This window comes from Dysidea avara, chromosome 4 (genome assembly GCF_963678975.1).
Source record: "Dysidea avara chromosome 4, odDysAvar1.4, whole genome shotgun sequence".
In the NCBI taxonomy this organism is placed as follows: domain Eukaryota; kingdom Metazoa; phylum Porifera; class Demospongiae; order Dictyoceratida; family Dysideidae; genus Dysidea; species Dysidea avara.
The window spans coordinates 10,222,462-10,242,191 of NC_089275.1; the positions used below are offsets into that span (position 1 = coordinate 10,222,462).

The 19,730-nt window shown below is 37.4% G+C and overlaps 2 protein-coding genes across 10 annotated transcripts; one reads left to right on the forward strand and one right to left on the reverse strand.

Moving 5' to 3' along the window:
• Positions 1-5,580: 5,580 nt before the first annotated feature.
• Positions 5,581-16,470, reverse strand: LOC136252673 (KRAB-A domain-containing protein 2-like). 9 transcript variants are annotated; one of them, XM_066045221.1, is made up of 11 exons: positions 12,342-13,083; positions 12,214-12,295; positions 12,074-12,163; positions 8,176-8,305; positions 7,718-8,117; positions 7,519-7,671; positions 7,127-7,468; positions 7,012-7,069; positions 6,600-6,712; positions 6,341-6,408; positions 5,586-6,287 (listed from the first exon to the last, which is right to left on the reverse strand). In XM_066045221.1, exons 3-6 carry the CDS (start codon positions 12,091-12,093, stop codon positions 7,523-7,525), a joined length of 699 nt encoding a protein of 232 aa, XP_065901293.1. In that variant the 5' UTR covers positions 12,094-12,163; positions 12,214-12,295; positions 12,342-13,083; the 3' UTR covers positions 5,586-6,287; positions 6,341-6,408; positions 6,600-6,712; positions 7,012-7,069; positions 7,127-7,468; positions 7,519-7,522. The 9 variants fall into 9 exon arrangements, with proteins under 9 accessions (XP_065901294.1, XP_065901291.1, XP_065901288.1 ...); XM_066045223.1 differs by lacking the exon at positions 6,600-6,712 and having other exon boundaries at positions 5,587-6,287; XM_066045217.1 differs by having other exon boundaries at positions 5,587-6,287; positions 6,341-6,712.
• Positions 12,190-19,168, forward strand: LOC136252670 (uncharacterized). The gene is made up of 2 exons (XM_066045213.1): positions 12,190-13,020; positions 15,424-19,168. Exons 1-2 carry the CDS (start codon positions 12,974-12,976, stop codon positions 18,905-18,907), a joined length of 3,531 nt encoding a protein of 1,176 aa, XP_065901285.1. The 5' UTR covers positions 12,190-12,973; the 3' UTR covers positions 18,908-19,168.
• Positions 19,169-19,730: the final 562 nt, after the last annotated feature.

Below are 19,730 nucleotides of genomic sequence, written 5' to 3' on the forward strand. Positions count from 1 at the left end.
CTATAAAACGCAAACGCGTACTACAATCGCCTTGACATTTGGCACACAGAAGAGGAGTTCAAAGGCGAATCCTAGCATCAAATTTGGTGCAAATCCGATGAATGATTCAGGAGTTATGACCAAGTATTCGCGTAAAACAAGATCGATTTGTTGTCACGCCTACAGAGTAAACCGCTTCATGGAATGAGTTGAAAATTGTTATGTAGATGGAGTAACCAACGTAGGAGTGCCTTTTGGTGGTTTGAAAGGAATCGAGATAAAGACCACGGAGATATGACACAAAACCCAACCTGTGTCACAATTACACTAAATAGCCATAAAAAAGTGTGATGAAAGGTACCAAATAATAATTACCAATTAAGAATTACCAGTCTGTCACTTGAGTGAAGCACAGATACAGATGGTAATGAAGCAACCTTATCAGGATGTATGACTGTGCACAGTACTTAAGGACCCACATGAATGCCAGTGCACACAGCAGCTCTGATCTCTTCCTGTACAATGGTGTTTGCTGCCTCAGGAAACTGATGCAATGGTGTTGGAGAGGTAGGAGGGGAAAATGGCAGGTCAAGAGCTGGAGGAAGTTCCTCTTGAGCACAGAGAGGAGGAGCAGACAGCTTTAAACCCTGCATGCATGCAAGAATCTCCTTTCTCCTCTCTTCATTCTTGGGCTACATTCGCTATTAATAAAAGAATAATAATTTCAGCCTAATAAAATACAGTAATTAACCAAAGTAGATGTAGTAATAGTATATAAGTAGGGACCCGCCGATTATGCTGGCATAATTTTGAGCATAATAGGTACCTAAAAGCATTGAGCATAATGCCAGCATAATAGGTTAAATATTTGTACGATAGTGTAAACTCTTGCTGGAAAAATGACAATTGCAAAATAAGATCGATATACTCTAATAGAGCAGTCAGTAACTCTAATAGAACAATCATCAAACTGACTGTTCTATTAGAGTATATCGATCTTGTCTCTTACATGCAGGCATGCAGCAAGAATTTATTATTTGTGTTCCAGCCACTCATTTTTTTCTTTCTATATAGTGTTAAACTAGTAGCAAAGCATATGAACTAAGGCATGAACATTGAGCATAATCGAGCATAATAGGTAAATATTGAGCATTAATTTAAGCATAATAGGTGAATTTTTGAGCAGTGCAGCATAGCATAATAGGTAAAATTATGAGCATAATCGGCGGGTCCCTATATATAAGGCAAGGTTTGTCCCCTCCAGCAGATCGAGTGAGTTGTACAAGCGAACACGGAGGGCAGAATAATCTTGCAGTACCAAGTCCCACCTGGACACATATCTTCTATTGCCCTCTAAGTATATATATATATATATATATGTAAAGGTCAATATCAGCAGGCATAAGAGATTAGCCATCGTACTGGCATCAGTGGTCCTCTTTGATTGGCCATGTCTTGTAGTAAGCAATATGCACAGTGCCTCTACAATGTGGCTCTTTAATGGAGACAATGGAACAGAGACTCCAGATAGCAGGCACCTTTGGTAAATGTATAATTACCACTTTTATTTTATGAAAATAATATACCTCTTCATTTGCTCCGTAGTTGTGTGTCCTATCTTCTTTTGGCTACACAAGTGGCCCCTTAATTGCACTTGGGATTTAAGTATTTATTTATTTCTGTAGCCTTCTTGTCAAAAGGATCCAGGGAATTCCACAAGACCTTAATATTCTGTACTTTATCATTGGGTAAAGACAAACCCTTCACTTCTAATAGTGCTAACTGTGCCACCTTCTCCCAACCTGGTATTCATCTGGAGTCTACCGCAGTAGTACTAGTGCCAGCTGATATGGTGGTAGCAGTAACACTATCATCATCATTCTAAGGTGTGTAAATAATAATGAAATGTACTACAAATGAGCTAATAGTTCTTAGCTTGGATATACATACTGCTTCTATCTCATCTTCTATTTCTTCCTTCTCCTCTACTTCTTCCTCCTCTAATCCAACTGTCCCCAGGTCTTCTGACATAATGATGGTGTCAGCCTCATCTATGAAGCCTTCATCAATATTTCTTCATCTCCTTTCTCCTTAGATTCTAAATTCTCTTCAGAAAGTTCAAACTCCCTGCCTGCTTGACGATATAGATAAGCTACTCCAAAGATCTCTCCCTCATTGTAGCAGGTTGGAGTGTGGTAGAATGGAAGCAGCCTCCTACCAGAGATGGACTCACTGGACTTGTTGTCCTGGAACAAATGAGTAAGCATAATAATGCAAAAATATCAACTTGCTACCAACTTTGCTGGCAAGTTCCAAATTAAATACTCGCATACCAGACTGTTGCTGAGCTGCTGCCAGTGCTTGGCTCTGATTCCACCTGGCTAATCCCTCCAGTAGATATGCCTGGAGGTGTACATCACTTGCAGATGATCCAGGGATGAATCAAATAGAATACTGTACCAAGTATGTACTCGAAAACTTTCAACAGTTTCACCTGGCTAAGTGGAGATGGAATGATTCTAGAGATGTTGTACCTCTTGCACATCGATACACTGGTAGCTGTATACCACCCTTCTGAATGTACCCTGTAATGGTGTACAAATAGTCCATGCTTTGAGGATCCTGAATACACTTAATATGTTTATTTTCCTCTTTCAGATTGCTCCCATCTTTTCACTAAAGAATTAACATAGAGTAAATCTAGGTAGTATAATACTGTAGGAATGTACTGATTACCTGATTACAAGTTCACGTATAGTGAATCTGTTGCAGGTGTAAACTGTAAAATCAAACATTCAATTGCCTTTTGGTCTCCTCAGTTCCACGAGTCCTTCTCTGGCAGTGTTTTGTAAGCTCACCAGTTGTAATTGCCTTGTGTATGGCATTGATGGAAGGAAGACATCAATTAACAGTTAAGAATTGAAGACATAACTATTTGCACTCAAGTTACCGGTAGAGCTGAAGTATACTTGCAACATCTTAATCTTTTAAATGACCATAAAGACATTGCACAAATTCCATATGAATCTGCACTGAGTTTACCAACTATGTATATAGCTGTTTGCTATCAACTGTAATGATTATTCCACTGCAATGCTACCTACTGTATTGTGCAGTGGAGGATCCAGGATGGGGCATTTGGGGCAAATGCCCCCCCCCCCCCCCCCCTTCAAGAAATTGCATACAAGATCGAGATACTCTAATAGAGCAGTCAATTACTCTAATAAAGCAGTCACAATGTTCATGAGGCAGTGTAGCTTACCTATGAAGCTATAAATAGGATTTTATTTTACATAACAGACGTGATATAGTTGGTAAGTATAACTAGCTATTATTGTTGTGACCTTTTTTTTTTTTGGTCTTCAACTGTTTTTCAGAAAGGTGCCCCCCTCTTTCCAAACTCTGGATCAGCCCCTGTTGTGTTCAACATTTACCACTCTATTTTCATGTTTTGGTCATATTGGAATTATATTTTCTGGATAGATAATGATAATAACTTTCACATTGCAAACAACTGTTGAAAGGAGAAGTTTTGTTGTGTTTGAAAATTTAAATGAGTCTGCTTTGTGAAGTACATACAGTTATAATAATCATGTGAAATAGCTACATGAATGACTGCTCTAGTAGAGTTTTTGACTGTCCCAATACAATCTTTTACAGTATCTGTTATGCATTCTCACAGGCAAGGATTTACAGTACAGCACAGAGTACAATTATTCTGCCTATTATATTAGTAATATGTTGAAAATAATGCTTCAGGCACATATTATGCTCATATTTCTGCCAGAATAATTATATATATAAATTCATATATTCCACTTTCACACCTCACTTCAAAGTGAAGAGAAGGTGTATAAGTGGTATAATAGCACTGCTAGCAGTGCTCAGGAATGCAGTAACGAGAATAGGAGGTAGTATATACAAATTATATCCCTCCTAGGAGTGATATAACTTGTATATACTACCTCCTATTCTCATTAATGCATTCCAAGTATTCTCAGAAATCATTTGATTTCTTTGATGAAACTGTGTGATCTCCTCTCCTTTAATATAGCGACACTTCACAGGATCGATAGTGGGTTTTAGTTTTTGTATAAAGTGAGCCAAGGCATAGATCATGGACTTGGGGAAGAAGATAGTTCATTGTTTTACTGAACGAAGAAGGTCACAGGTTAGTTTATATTAAACATGTTACATTCAATAGTCACGTGGGGATGTCCCACAGACACTGGGTGTAGCGCTTAATTGATATGGCCATTAGTGTTAATAGTATTCACTACTTTAGTTTATTCATGGCTAGTAAAGTAAGTACTTTAGTGTAGTTGAATCGTCTTTACATTGCCGTTTTGACACCTGGCACGATGTCACACACGCGTAGTGACTGGGCGTGGCGCTTAATTGGCTAGGCCATTATAGCGCTGTAAACATATTCACTGCTTTAGTTTATTCATGGCTAGTATAGCAAGTACTTTATAGTGCACTTAAGCTTCATTATGAGCTGTTCAGCTCGTATTTGGGCTTCCTGTGTTTAATTGCGTACCCACAATCGAGGGGTCACCAACTCACGAAAAAGGGGTACGGATTTCAAAATCTTGAACAAATTTCTCAAGATTTCATGGATTTCAAAAGATTTCACAAAATCGAACGAGAGCTGCAAAATCTGATTTTAAAGTACAGGTTGGTGTAGAGTGATAAGTTCTGAAATCACCAAAAATGGTGGAAGAAAGAAACAGAAGTTCAGCAGGCATGTAGGAGTAAAACCTCACGAAATTGAGATTAATCGTAAAGCCATATAAAACCAGGAGTAAAGCCAAGGAATAACTATTAAATGAAACCCTATAAAACCAGGAGCAACTCGCAGCTGAAGCCCTATAAACAAAGAAACCTGAAGACCAAGCATTCAGGGGAAATCCCGTGCGAAACCCCTCAAAACTAGGAGCAACTGTCAAAGCTCTATCTGGTGTAAAACCCCACAAAAACAGGAGCATCTGTATGCTTAAGTTGCTTTTGTAGTTGGTGTGTTGCTATTAAACAGTGATGGGCAAGTTACTTTGTAAAAGTAACTAGTTACATATTACATATTACTTGCAGCTGAACTATTTAGTTACAATTACATATTACCAATAAAATAAAGTAACTGTAATAATATTACATATTATATTACTTTGTGCCCACAGCCTTAAGCTGTCACGTTTGAAACTACCACCTTATCACGTGACACGATTGCGCTGTTGGACAATGTGCAGGTCTTGATTATAAGTAAGAAGCTGGTGAACAAGCCTCATTCAGTAGTCTTCATTACTTCGTTGTGGCTAGGCGTTACTCAGTGGATTACTAACGAGATTAGTAACTTCGTTACTTGTAGTAATAATATTACGTAATATTAGATTCGTTACAGTAACTATGTTACTTAGGTAACGCGTTACATTTGTAAGTAAAGTAACTTGAGTTATATTACCTGTTTTTATAGCGTATTTCGTTATATTACTGTTAGGCGCAATCTGTGAATTTGCGCAGTTTATAAATTTCGCTGCGCATTTTGTGAATTCATAAAATGCGCAACAATTTATAAATTGTTGCGCAATTTGTGAACTACCGTAAGAGCTGCGCATTTTATGAACTCTTTGGATTCTGGTCCATTCAGTGTACCGTCGTTACGTTCTTGGCTGATCAAGTGCGTATTATGGCTGCTTTCAGAGAGGTGTAATAAGCCCCACAGATTGGGAAGTTTACTGCTCTGCCCACAGATTGGTAGATGGCATGGATTGCAAATGATGCTACCAATAATTATCGTGTTTACGCCTGGTTATTAATGATTCTAATGGTCTAATGTGATCCAATTTTTTCATTTTCTTTTATATAACTTTAATAAGCCCCTTGATAGCTATATGTTTACTACAAGGAACATGGGTCAAGACGGTTCCGCTTTCTCTGTATTGACTATCTCTCCCTCCAAGGTTCCTTTGCGTACTCTGCAGTTGGATTGGATAAGGTGCATTCTGTCTGATCAAGTTCCTGCATGGAGCACACATCCAACACCACGCCCCTGATGTACTAGCTAGAACACAATATTTATATTCAGTATAGATCTAATTGATTTTTTAATATTCAAATTCAGCTTGTGACAAAGTTACAATTTTAACTTGGAATTAGCTCCATTACAGCAGTTAGCTATACACAAACACAGGCCCATTCTTTGAACAGTATGGCCCTACAAAGTTAAAACTGTTTTCGTCCTGTGAGATTGTCACTTCATGCCTTCTTAAGCACTGTCTGTGGTACCCCCATGAGTAACTATTGCACCTGACCTACAGAGTTCACACACATAAATACAAGATTCGTTAATGTAACTAGAGCTCACCAAGGGAGTTGTATCATCATCCACCAAACCAATCATTCCACAGGAATGGCAATAGTCATTCAATGGTTCTAAATAAACAAAATATATATATATATTTTCTCCACAGGATTATAATTATCACAAGGCATTGACTTCTATTGATGCACTATACTACGTAAATGCATGTGAACACCATACTATTGACCTGGATGTCAAACCAATGCATGCACATAAGTTTTGTCTACGATGTTTAACTAAACAATGATTAACTTTTGCATACTGCAATTTCATTCTTTCAGCATTCTTTCAGTACTCTAAGTCTGCTGCCTCCCGAATTGCCTTATGGCGATCACAAGTAGTGAGGTGATCATGTGATTTTTCACTGTGTTTTTGCTAACAGAATAATAACATATTGCTATAAACATAAGGGCATCGCTGAAATCACATAGACAGAACACCAAACACTACAGTTATAACAAAACCTCCATGCTTAAACAACTTGATAAAAGAAATATAGGCCTCACACAATAAGGACAAAGATCTTCACTGAAACTAAACATTTTCACTTCTTGATATGAAAAAACCTTGATCCCACAGAATGTATTTATACATGGCTTGTGTAGTTATAACTAGGAGGTTTCACTGGTCAAAAAAGCTATAGCAGTCTACACAAAATTGGTAATGATTTGTACCTCTGAGACTCCGACTCCATGTGATCAGGTGGTGATGACGTATCATCTGTAGGAGATGCTATAGGAGATACAATTTGATTTGACAATAGTTTATCAGGTAACAGTGGTGGCACACTTTGACATGCTTGCTGTGGTGACATCCTTGAGCTAGTTAGTGGTGATGCACTTCTACTTGGTCGCTGTGGTGACATCTTTGAGCTAGATGGTGATGTACTTTTACTTGGTCGCCGTGGTGACATCCTTGAGCTAGATGGTAGTGATGCACTACTACTTGGTCTCTGTGGTGACATACTTGAACTAGATGGGGGTGATTAACTTCTACTTAGTCGCCGTGGTGACATCATTAAGCTAGATGGTGGTGATGTACTTCTACTCAGTTGTTGTGGTGACATCCTTGAACTAGATGTTGGTGGAAACACAGTTGGGGGTAATTCATCAAATAGCAGTGACACATCATCTAGTTGAAAGTGCCACATGATTTTTTTACATCAATATTGAACCACTAACCATCTTAGATAAGATCAGTTAAATCCTCTTCCATTATACAATGGTCAACTCCTTCGGGAAGTTCAGCAAATGGGGCTAACCTTGGTGGCTGGCCAAACACCACTTCATATGGGCTTTGTTTTAAAGTGCGACACACTTGAACATTTAAATTATCTGCAAGGGCACATTACATATTAGTTGGGCTCATACTAGTACTTACATTGAATACATGGCAGCCAGTCAGTCCAAGATACACAGTTGGAATCCTTGTGCTCACATTTAAATGCTTGCAACTGCATTTCTACAAGATGGTTGTCCTTTTCAATTAAACCTTGTGACTGTGAATGGCGAGGTCTACCATTGATTATTGTCACTTCTCCTGGCCACGACTTCAATATCTCTCTAATAACTTCATTAACAAATTCCCTTCCATTATCTGATAGCAATATTTTGGGGAGCCCAAAATATGGGAAAACCTTGTGCACAAGCCCACTAGCTACTTCAATGGTACTCTTGTTTATCAGTGGCCATAGCACGTGAAACTTTGACCAGTGGTCCATGTAATGTGCAATGTAGCAATAAGAATCATCTGGCATGTGCCTCATATCTATCAAATCAATCTAAAATAAGCAAGAGTGAATAATCCTCTATGTAAATTATACTCTCTCCCACAACAACCTGACAACGTGTTAAAAATCCTGATGAAATGATTGGCTTCAAAGGAGCAGTACAATTCTGTGGCTGCTTCAGCTGGCAAATATGGCATGTGCTACAAAAATATTGAGCAACCTTCATACATTCTTTGGACCTACAATAGTAACACAATTAGAAATTATGATAATTGTGGGCAAGTTTGTTAAATATACATACTTAAGAATGCCGGGAAATATAATTAGACATACAAACAAAAGTGGGCAAAGTGTGAAATAGGTACTGCTATCAAATACTAAAGAAAATAAATGGCGCCTCTCAGAATGTTGTAGTTGAAAACCATACAAATATGAGATGAAAATGAGTTTTGAATAGTCTTAGTGTATCAAACATCAATCCTGTATTTTTTTAAATTGTCAAAACCCATTTTTTGTCTGCCTGACTGTCTGTCTGACTTGTCACAACGTCAGAGGCCAAACCAAAGTAAGCAGTACATGGCCACCACAATAACAAACTCACGGATAAACCTTTCTGGTTCTGACAAGTGTCTGTTTTCTGTTATATTACATGATCATCTCCTTCATGCAAGGAAACCATAATAATAAAGTGTTAAATTTCTGTATAGACACTTTCCTTAGAAGAACAAGTCAAACAACTATTTGACATTTAAACTACTGACAGATACAATACATGTAGCTTCAATGATACAATGACATAACTGGACCACACTCTTAAACAATCAGAACACATACATGCCACACTTCAGAACCACACAATTGTGTCCTTTAATTGCAGTCAGCTGCTGTTGAAAACAAAACAATGGGAACTGCACTCCTATACCTTTAAGTATTGAAATCAAGACACTCTAATAAAGCAGTCATAGCCAAATGTGTATAACATAGCTATGCCATAACAAGAACAGTTAACACACTAGTGGAATCAGAAACAAGTTGATGTTGTGCTACTTCTAAAAACCAAGCACCATGCAGCTAGCTAACTCATCTGGAATTAACCATTACTATTTTACTATTTTAACCAATTCGTTATATCCCTGATAGATATATGCCAATATATTATGGTCAACATCCAAACCAAATTTTCAAACTCTTCTAAAGTTATGGCTGTGAATATAAGCACTTGTAGTCAGTATATTCACTGTTCAAATTGATTTTTTTGCTCAATTTTCTACTGTGTAGCACTATATTCCCAAAACTACTTCCACAATAGGCTAAAACATTAGTTGATCATCTCAGCAAAAGCCTGCATTGCACACACGTAATGATTTCTTTTATTATCTTAGTATTATTTCCAACTCAGTACTCCAAGGAATGGGCTCACATGTTTAGTTACAAAATTAAATTAAGCGTGGCTTTAATATAAACATAGGACCACCCCAATTTCACTATATTATGCAGTCTCAGTGACCATAAAACTTGGTGACACTTTAATAATATGACAGCATACACAATTCCCATACCTCTGCAAGCGTTTTCTTGTAGCCTACATGCCCATTTTCCGTTGAGTGCACACGCTCTATTATATCATAAAACTTCTCAGCTGTTGCCACTATGCGATGATGACCAAAGACAGTTTTGTCATTATCATTCTGTGATATAGTTTTGTGAAGAGAGGCACAAAAAACCATCATTTCTTACTCTTTGAATAAAGCAAACGTCTTCGTTTTAATAACCCAGAATTTGAAGGAGTTTGAAACATCGCTTCTTTCAATTCCATTCAAAACGTCTACTGAGCCTTCTCCTCTGATACTGTCTTGCTTGTAGTGGTGTGATCAAAATACTTCGTTCTGCAGAACTTTTCGAACAGCTCTCTGTGACCTTCTTTCGACATACTGACTAGCTAGCTAACTCGTTGAAGCTCACACCTCGCGAGCACTGTAAGAACCACGAGGAGGTCTCGTGAACCACCAGGTGTGAAACGAAATTAGGTCTTAAATCGCGTGAACTACCAGGTGTGAAACGATAGTAGGTAGTAAATTGCACACTCGATCGCACCGCACCGTGTCCTCATTCGAGCTGCGCAATTTATAAATTGTTGCGCATTTTATGAATTCACAAAATGCGCAGCGTAATTTATAAACTGCGCAAATTCACAGATTGCGCCTAACATTACTTAGTTATCACAAAAGTAATAATATTACTTAACGCGTTACTCCCAACACTGCTATTAAAGTTTATGAAGTTTGCTAAGTTCGTAGTTTGCTAAGTAAATTCGGAGCGGAACATCGGATTTCATTCTTACGTTTGTGTAGGAGCGGTTTACATGGATTCTCCTGGTTTTGTGTAGCTTCTTTCCCACAGCTCCTGGTTTTGTTTGGCTTCCACAACTTGCTTAATACTAATCCGAAACGGAGCAGAACATCGGATTTTATTCTTACTTTTGAACGGTTTGCATGGATTCTCTCCTGGTTTGTGTGGCTTCTTCCCATAACTCCTGGTTTTGTTTGGCTTCCACAACTCGCTTAATACAAATCCGAAGCGGAGCGGAACATCGGATTTCATTCTTAGGTTTGTGCAGGAGCAGTTTGCATGGATTCTCCTGGTTTTGTGTGGCTTCTTTCCCACAACTCCTGGTTTTGTTTGGCTTCCACAACTCGCTTAATACAAGTCCGAAACGGAGCGGAACATCGGATTTTATTCTTACTTTTGAACAGTTGCATGGATTCTCTCTGGTTTTGTTTGGCTTCTTTCCCACAACTCCTGGTTTTGTTTGGCTTCCACAACTCGCTTAATACAAATCCGAAACGGAGCGGAACATCGGATTTCATTCTTAATTTGATTCTCTCCTGGTTTTGTGCAGCTTCTTTCCCACAGCTCCTGGTTTTGTGAGGCTTCCACAACTTGATTATACAAATCCGAAGCGGAGCGGAACATCGGATTTCATTCTTACTTTTGTGCAGGAGCAGTTGAATGTAAGCTACGGTACCTGAACGAGTATAGAATCAGAATCACTATAACAGCATAAGATTTCGTATTTCAGGCAGGATTTCACTGAAGGTGTACGAGATTTCGAAGCAGTTGGTGACCCCTCGCCCACAATCGAAGCGATCTGCATGCTCGTGACGATACACTTACGTTCGGCCTCTCAGCTGTGCCTTGTCGTTGCTCTTACGACGCTATCCACAATCGAAAGTCACATGGTCCCATATAAATACACTCGCAAAGCGTTCCAGCAGTTTCCATGTACACTTGCAGGTGATTCACCCAAGTGGAATATATTAGTTGTAACATGGGCACTTGTGATTTGCCTGAAATATACACACTCGCACTCGGGCTGCGCCCTCGTGCTCGTGTGTATATTTCAGGCAAATCACTCGTGCCCATGTTACAACTACTACATAGCATTATATAAAAATTTGTAACTGTTGCTCCAATATCCATGTGAACTTTACAATATTTGTAATGGCAAATGTATCCTTTGAAAACTCTGACAAGATACTTTAGACATTCACTCACAATAATGTAAAAATTCAGTGTTTTTTGGATAAATTTTGATACAATTCTGAAATTGTGAGATGGTGCATATTTTTGACTGAATTAGAGATCCACACTGGACAGAAATCTGTCAAGTATTCTGACTTGCATAGCTCTCTACAGGGTTGAGAAAAAGTCAGGTGTTTTTCAGTTAGGAAAATTATAGTGTATATATATGCATATTCAGTAGCTGTGTAGTGCATTTGTGTATAATTTATGTAGTTATAAGTCAAGTCTTCTTTTATAATCAGCTGGCTACCTTAATAGAACTAACTATAGATTTACCTTAATAGTAAGGCAATGTAAAGTTAACTAGTGTTTTATCAATAATTAGGTAAAATTTTTAGTTTATTACATTGCAATTTAGGGTGTATAACTTTTTAATTATTAACTATAACTTGGCTTCACATGACTGCTATAAAGTTTTTAGTTACCTGACTATTGACAATACCATTGTCAGAGTCTACAGGAATTCTAACTGTCTTTACAGATCTAGAGTTCCTCTTTTGTCTTCAATTTACTCTCTGTACCAATATAATATAATATAAACAAGTTTATTTGCATATAAACTAACTTTTTGATAGTTTATTTCCATAAGTAGAAACATGCCTCCAGTCTCCTGGATGAGTTCACCGATGTGATCACAAAGTCACCATCTAAACTGAAATCTCAACAGTCATTCTCCAAGGATACTAAATATACCTTGGGTCTGTAACCATTTAATCAGGTAGAGTCAATGCCACTGAACCATATTATCCTATTACTGTTATTTACCAAGGACGTTGTTGAACGCCTGGCAATAGTAACCCCATCAAGTAGAGTCGATGACGCTGAATCCTTAAGTTCCAATAATATAGCTTTTTAATTATTAACTATTATAACTTGGCTTCACATTACCATAGTACAAAGTAGGGAAGTGAATTTTACAACACACTTGTGAAAATTAAGTTCACTTAACTTCTATCATGCATAAGCAGGTTATGTACAACTGTACACACAGGACCAGATAGTGTCCACAACAACATAATACTATACAGTATATATCTCCAATCAAGCACACAAATTTACATGATGAGTGTCCTACAGTAGTCCTTATTTACAACAACACGGATAACATCTTTTACTTTCAATAAAAACATTGTCACTTCTTTAAACCAGAACATGCGGAGAGTATTAAAGGTATTATGTGAGAGTGAAATGCTTGTTGTTAACAATAGAAACTGAAACCATGTAACAAAGCCGGTAAGTTGTTGTTGATTGTAAACATCAATGTCTCATCCACAGAGTTAAATATTTTTTATAGTCCTGTGTTTTTTAACACCTTCTAGTTACAGATGCTTTTGATGACAAACAACATGAAATTTATGAAAGACAGTAAAAAGTGAGTGTCTATTATACAACATGTGATATACACACCGTATAGACAGCTAAAATATTATAAATAGTAGAAACATAATATGTGACCGGGCCTGCAAAAATAAGGCGTGTGGGCACAAACTACACCCTGCCACATAACATCTCATATCTCAGTATTGGGATAGAATATTTCATTCTGTAACTTGTATTGTAAAAGTAACTAATAGTGTAATAAGTGCTGAAATATCATGACCAAGCAATAATGGAATGCAAAGTTATGATGTGTCAATGTTTGAAAAAGTAGGCAATTTTTATCTGCCCACATGCCCTATTATCGCAGGCCCAGTCACATACGCCATGTATGCACATCCGTAAGTGCACAGCACCAAACAATAGTAAATAATATAAGTAATTTATAACTGTTTGAATTCTGTTGTTGTGTCTTTATTGTTTGCTTTCTTGAACTAGCTAGTATTTTATGGTGAGGCTAAAGCTGACAAACTGTTGCAAGCCCAATATGTAACGAAAGTGCTGTAGTTAACAAATCAAACCAAACAATACACAAGTTGATGTTGTGCTACTTCTAAAAACCAGGCGCCGTGCAGCTAGCTAACTCATCTGGAATAACTATAGACAGTATGTACCACTCTGCGTGGGCAGTTCAAAGGCACCGCCAGTGCCATAATTTGTATATTGCACTGCTGCAGACCGCAGCGAGTGCATTATAACGTATAATGCACTGGTTGCGGTTTTTTAGACCACAACGAGTGCATTATAAGTTATAATGCACCGACCGCAGTGCAATATACAGATATTGCACTGGCTGCGGTTTTGTGCAGCATAGCACAAGTGCCGGTGGCGAAGACCACTACGACACTTCACCTAATAAGTGGAAAGACACTTCACAGATCACTAGAATTCTTTTATAGCCTGACATGTAAAGGTCGATTGTGGGCCATAACGTCACCAATACGTATAATGTTTACAAGCAGCCAATGGCGATCGAAAAAGCCAACGCGGGTGGCCACAACTCTAGTCTACATATATATAAACGTACTTATACACCTTACTAGTCTGGTGCCATCTTAACCTGTAGTCCACTTCGACAATGACTCAATAAAACAAATATATTCTAAATAATACTAACCTTTACGTTCGATTGTGGTAACCAGTTTTGTCATACCACCAGATTCGAGTTTAGCCAGTGTGAATAGTAGGAATTATAGACTAGTATCGTTTAGTAGTTAGGTTTTGTTTACTTAAACCGTCTATTTAGCTGCTTTTTTCGCTCGAGAGAATCACTATGGTAATTAGTCTGGTGCTTAGTCTGTATGGCATGCTGAGCACTACATGATGAGAGTCGAACAGCAAATGCAGGTTAGTGATATAACCCACAGCGTACTAGCTTATACAACATCTCAGGTGGCTGCAGTACTGCAGGGGGAACGTCATCGCAACGTTCGGCTTGGTTACCCACAATCGATGTTAGAAACCTGGCCTTTATAAGTGTTACAGCTGTCGTGTGAGATTCTCCCCACCTATTAGGTGAGTGGTACATAACAGTTATACAACGTGCACTCGTGCTCTGCCTGTATAAACGCACTTGCCTTCGGGCCTGACGGCCCTCAGGCTCGTGCGTTTATATCAGGCAGAGCACTCGTGGCCGTTGTATAACTATATAATATACTACTATGAATTAACCATCTATGTATTACTACTTTACAATAGGGTAGTTTGGGTTGTGCAATAATGTAATTAGCTATTTCTCGTATTTCGTAATTCATGAAATATTCGTAATTCGTTCAATTACGTTACTATACACTGCTAAGGAAGCGTTTGTTAAATAAACCGCTTTTACCAACATATTACGCACAAAACTATCTTCTAAACTGTTTTATAGTGTGACTAACGTGTTTTTTCCCACAAATTCTCTCCACAAAGCTTCAAAGCTACTCTTCATTTTCGTTCGCGTACGTAAGGGATACGCCCCCTTTCAACTCGAAGCGATAGGCTATTCCTGGCAGTGTACGAGGCCTGCACCGTTGTTTTTCAGTTGCTAAATGCCTGAAAACCTCAAGGGGAAGGTAGTCTGAGGAAAGTCACCACACCCGTATTTCAGTCCGCCTAAAAGAAACCACCTCAGAGCAAAGTTCACCTGTGCAAAAGTTTAATACAGACTTCATTTCACTTTTACTTCTTACGTAAAAGCTGCTTTTACCGTTATTAAACGATTTTGCTCACGTGGGTGCGTACGGACAAACATAGGTAGATAGGTAGATAGGTACACACACACACTTTTACGAAAGCAATTTCAGTAAACCAGGCGCACGCCCACAGCCGGCCTTCGGCCGGCTGTGGGCGTGCGCCTGGTTTAATAACATTAGGTAGTGCCATGTACAGTTGTACAAATAAGTTAATACTTTTGCAGATATGTTGATAGCCAATTTGAACAGATGCTGAGTAATTTGTATTGCTACTTTCACATACGAAATGTAGCACTTCTACTTTTGCTATTGTGGCTACACACAACAACTAGCAGTGTCTACAATGTGACACCTGATGATCACTACTATCCTAACACTACATGTCATCATTGTCATAACCTACAACACTACCTCTTCAATACCACCAAATACTTCACCTCTAACACTCAACTACTATTCCTACCAGGACTACATCACCTTCACACTGAACTCATCATACAAAATGTTCACAACATTTCACTCATTGGTAGTACAACTAATGATACAACACCAAACACAGTCATCCAGTGTAACTCATCAGTTGGCATTGTAATGACTAACATTACTAACTTGATAGTAACTAATATAACAGTTAGGAGCTGCTTGGGTAATGAATATAACAATGTTACAGTCTTGATCAAGCAATGTACAAATGTTCAACTGAGACATGTAGTGATAGAGGAGAGCCATGACTCATATGGTATAGTTGGCATCAACATTTTGGGTGACTCACACTTCTCTTTTGTCAGTAGCAACAGGTTGGACGTCATTTACAATGACACTTTGGTGAATATTGAATACCACAGCCTTATAATTGACCACTATTATTTGGTTAACAATGACAACTGTTGGATAGCATTTAAATTCTTGCAAACTGCTTACAAAGTAAAGATTACTTTATTGGATTCAGTTATTCAGTGGAAAACAAATGGTTCAATGATACTTATTAACTTTGATAACCAAGGTATAGGGCAAAGCGTGGTTCTAATAAGGTCTTGTCAAATTGCAAGCAAAGCGCATGAATTTTGGATACTTGTAAAAGAGAATGATTATGAAATGTTGCAAGGTAATCTTGTCAAATTTGAGCATTGTATATTTTATAAATTGACTAACAACTTGATAAAAATACTTGATGGACCAGATATCTACTTTAACAGCTGCACATTTTACAATAGTGCCAATTATAAGGGCCATGTGATTAAAAAAGTCGCAACTACCTTGATTCCAGTTATGACTGCACTGATCATCACCAATTCCAGCTTTTTATGGGATAGTGTAATCATAAAGCAATCTTTACTACTAATTCATGCTGGAGATTTGCATTTGATTGGTCCTATAGTATTTAGAAATGTTATTAGTGATGACAGTATCATAGAACTACATAGATCAAACATAACACTTTCAAATTATATTGAGTTTTCAAGTAATAATGTAAAATCAATCATGTTGCATCAGTCTACTGAATATTTTATGATGTTTGCTAGTGATAATGTAACAATTAATGTTAGCCACAATAGTTTTACCTACTTTGCTATGCATACGATTCCAGGACGCCTTGAATACATGTATCCATATTGCTATTTTCAGTACTTCAGTAGTAGTGAAAATGTTGCTGTGAGGGAAAATTACTCAATAATATTTAAAAGAAATGTTGAAAAGTTGATGAATTCCACCTACAATAACCTCCCTATTACTCACTGCAAATGGATACCAAATTCAACATTCAATAGTGAAATACCACTGGAAGTAAATAAAAAATACATCAAGTACATTAGTGAAGTCAGTGCAAGCAACCTCTTGCCACAAATGAACCAAAAAAAGAATCTCTGCTACTGTGATACAAAAACGCATTATGATTGCTACAAAGATATGCTTGATCCTATATATCCTGGCCAAACAATGACACTTCATGTATACACTGATGGTCCCATTATCCAAGGCTTTAAACCTTATGACACAGTAATCACTGTTATAAACAATATACATTGGTTGCCTCCAACAGCTTGTGTGATTACTAACACATCTGAATTGGTGCAAATTGCCAATAGCTACACTTGTAATGCTTTGAAGTATTCTATTTCTTCTAATGGAAACTGGTGCGAACTTTTTCTCAGAGGGTCTAGGGATGGTACTGAAAAAACAGACAAATATTACATACCACTAAAACAATGTCCTATTGGCTTTGTAAAGCTTGGTGGAAATTGCCTTTGCTACTCATTCCTTAATAAGCATGGTATTAAATGTAACATTAATGACCAAACTTTAATACGTCCCGCTAATGTTTGGATTTTACCAATACAGCATGGTGATTCATATGTATACATTCTTTCAAAACAATGTCCATTGAACTACTGCCTCCCTCATTCATCACATCTTAACTTCTCCACTCCTAACTCACAGTGTCAGTTTAACAGATCTGGTATATTGTGTGGACATTGTAAACAAGGTCTCAGTACTGTATTCGGTTCCTCTCACTGTCAGCAATGTTCAAATATCTACCTGTTTCTAATTGTACCCATTGCAATAGCAGGTCTTGTGCTGGTCTTACTACTCTTTATTCTCAATCTGACAGTAACTGATGGAACTATCAATGCATTTATATTCTATGTGAACATCATCAGTATTAACACTCCAGTGTTCTTTCCTCATGTAAGTAGTTTTACACCAGCCTACACATTCATTTCACTGGCTAATCTTGATTTGGGTATTCAAACATGTTTCTACAATGGTATGGATGACTATGCTAAGATGTGGTTACAATTAGCATTTCCCTTCTACCTCATCTTCATTGCTACATCACTCATCATAACAAGTCGTTACTCCACTACAATGCAGAGGCTCACTGCACGTAGAGCACTACCAGTACTTGCTACACTCTTCCTGTTGTCCTACACAAAAATACTTCTTGTAGTGTCTAGTGTCTTGTTCTCTTACTCCAAAATCGTTCACCTACCCGATGGACATACTTCACCTGTCTGGTCAGTTGATGCTAATATAACTCTTCTTGCAGTTAGATTCATTATACTTTTTCTCACATCTGCAAGCCTGTTTCTAATATTGATTCCATTCAATGTCATTTTGTTGTTTACAAGAACTTTGTCAAGATTCAAATTTATTACAAAATTCAAACCAATACTGGATGCTTATCAAGGACCGTACAAAGTAAAATTTTACTATTGGACTGGTTTACAATTGGTGATAAGAACTGTCTTCTTTGGATTATCATCACTGGATAGAAAAGTTAACCTTGCAACTAGTATCATGCTACTCAGCATCCTAGGAGGGGTTCATGGTATCATGCATCCATTTATAAATGAGATCAAAAATTATCAAGAGCTGGTACTCATCATCAACCTTCAAGCTATATATACTAGTTCACTTTATGATGAAGATGTTAACACAAATATTATTCTTAACATAATGATTACAATGGCTGCAGTTCATCTGACACTCATTATCTTCTATCACATTATCACTTACCTGTGTCATGATGTAATCAAAAACAAGATGGAGTTGTATTTTACAAATTTAACTGGAAAGATTAGAGGTTTATGCAAAGGCCAACCATCTCAAGAATTTGAACTTGAAGTTACAACACGTGATAAAATACCTGAAGTTACATATTATTACAATGAATATCAAGAACCACTGGTCGGTTATAGTCACTAGTTCATATTTTGTTATTACTCTCAAGAGTGCTATTTAGTAACTTGTCTTGGCATACATAGCTACACACATACATTACACACAGTGCTACACATGCAATTATGTACTACTATTTTGTACTGTACGTACGTATATAAATTTTAATGATGCAAACAGAAAGTAGAATAGCTACAGTATGTATGTACTGTACTGTATATAAGTGTAGTGCATGTAGATATTTCTGTATATTATTTTGTCTTATTGTTTCATATGTACTGCAATTCACGAGGCAAAGAGCAATATTGATAGTTAAGACTTAAAAAGTGGTCTACATTGGTTATTTAATGCACCAGTATGTATTATGTCAAGTGTGGGATTTCTTCTTCAAGTGTTTCAAAATTGATAAGTGGGCAAGGGCTTAACAATATGGCAGATTAAAAGTCTGAATGTGGTTGTTATGTGTAATATTAGCAACAGTTCAAAGAGTACTACTGCACTTACATTAGTAACTACAGTAACTGTTTATCAATTGACTGCATCAGTAAGTTTCATTATAATTATGCCATTGAACTATATATAATAAAATAATAGTTTTCAACAATGCACTATAGACAAACAGGACAAAGCATAGTGTAAACAACCTTTTTCAAGTTGTATGATCAAGAAATTAGTTGTATACGTAGTTATTACAGGTAAGGAAATGGTATTTGTAGACAGGTCATTTTAAAGTACCATGCAGTAGCTGGCAAAAGTGAAGTAAATTCTATCTACATTGTCAAGAAACCAACAATTCTCACAACTACTTTCAGACAAATACATAAAATTATGACCATGCATTTATAACCGA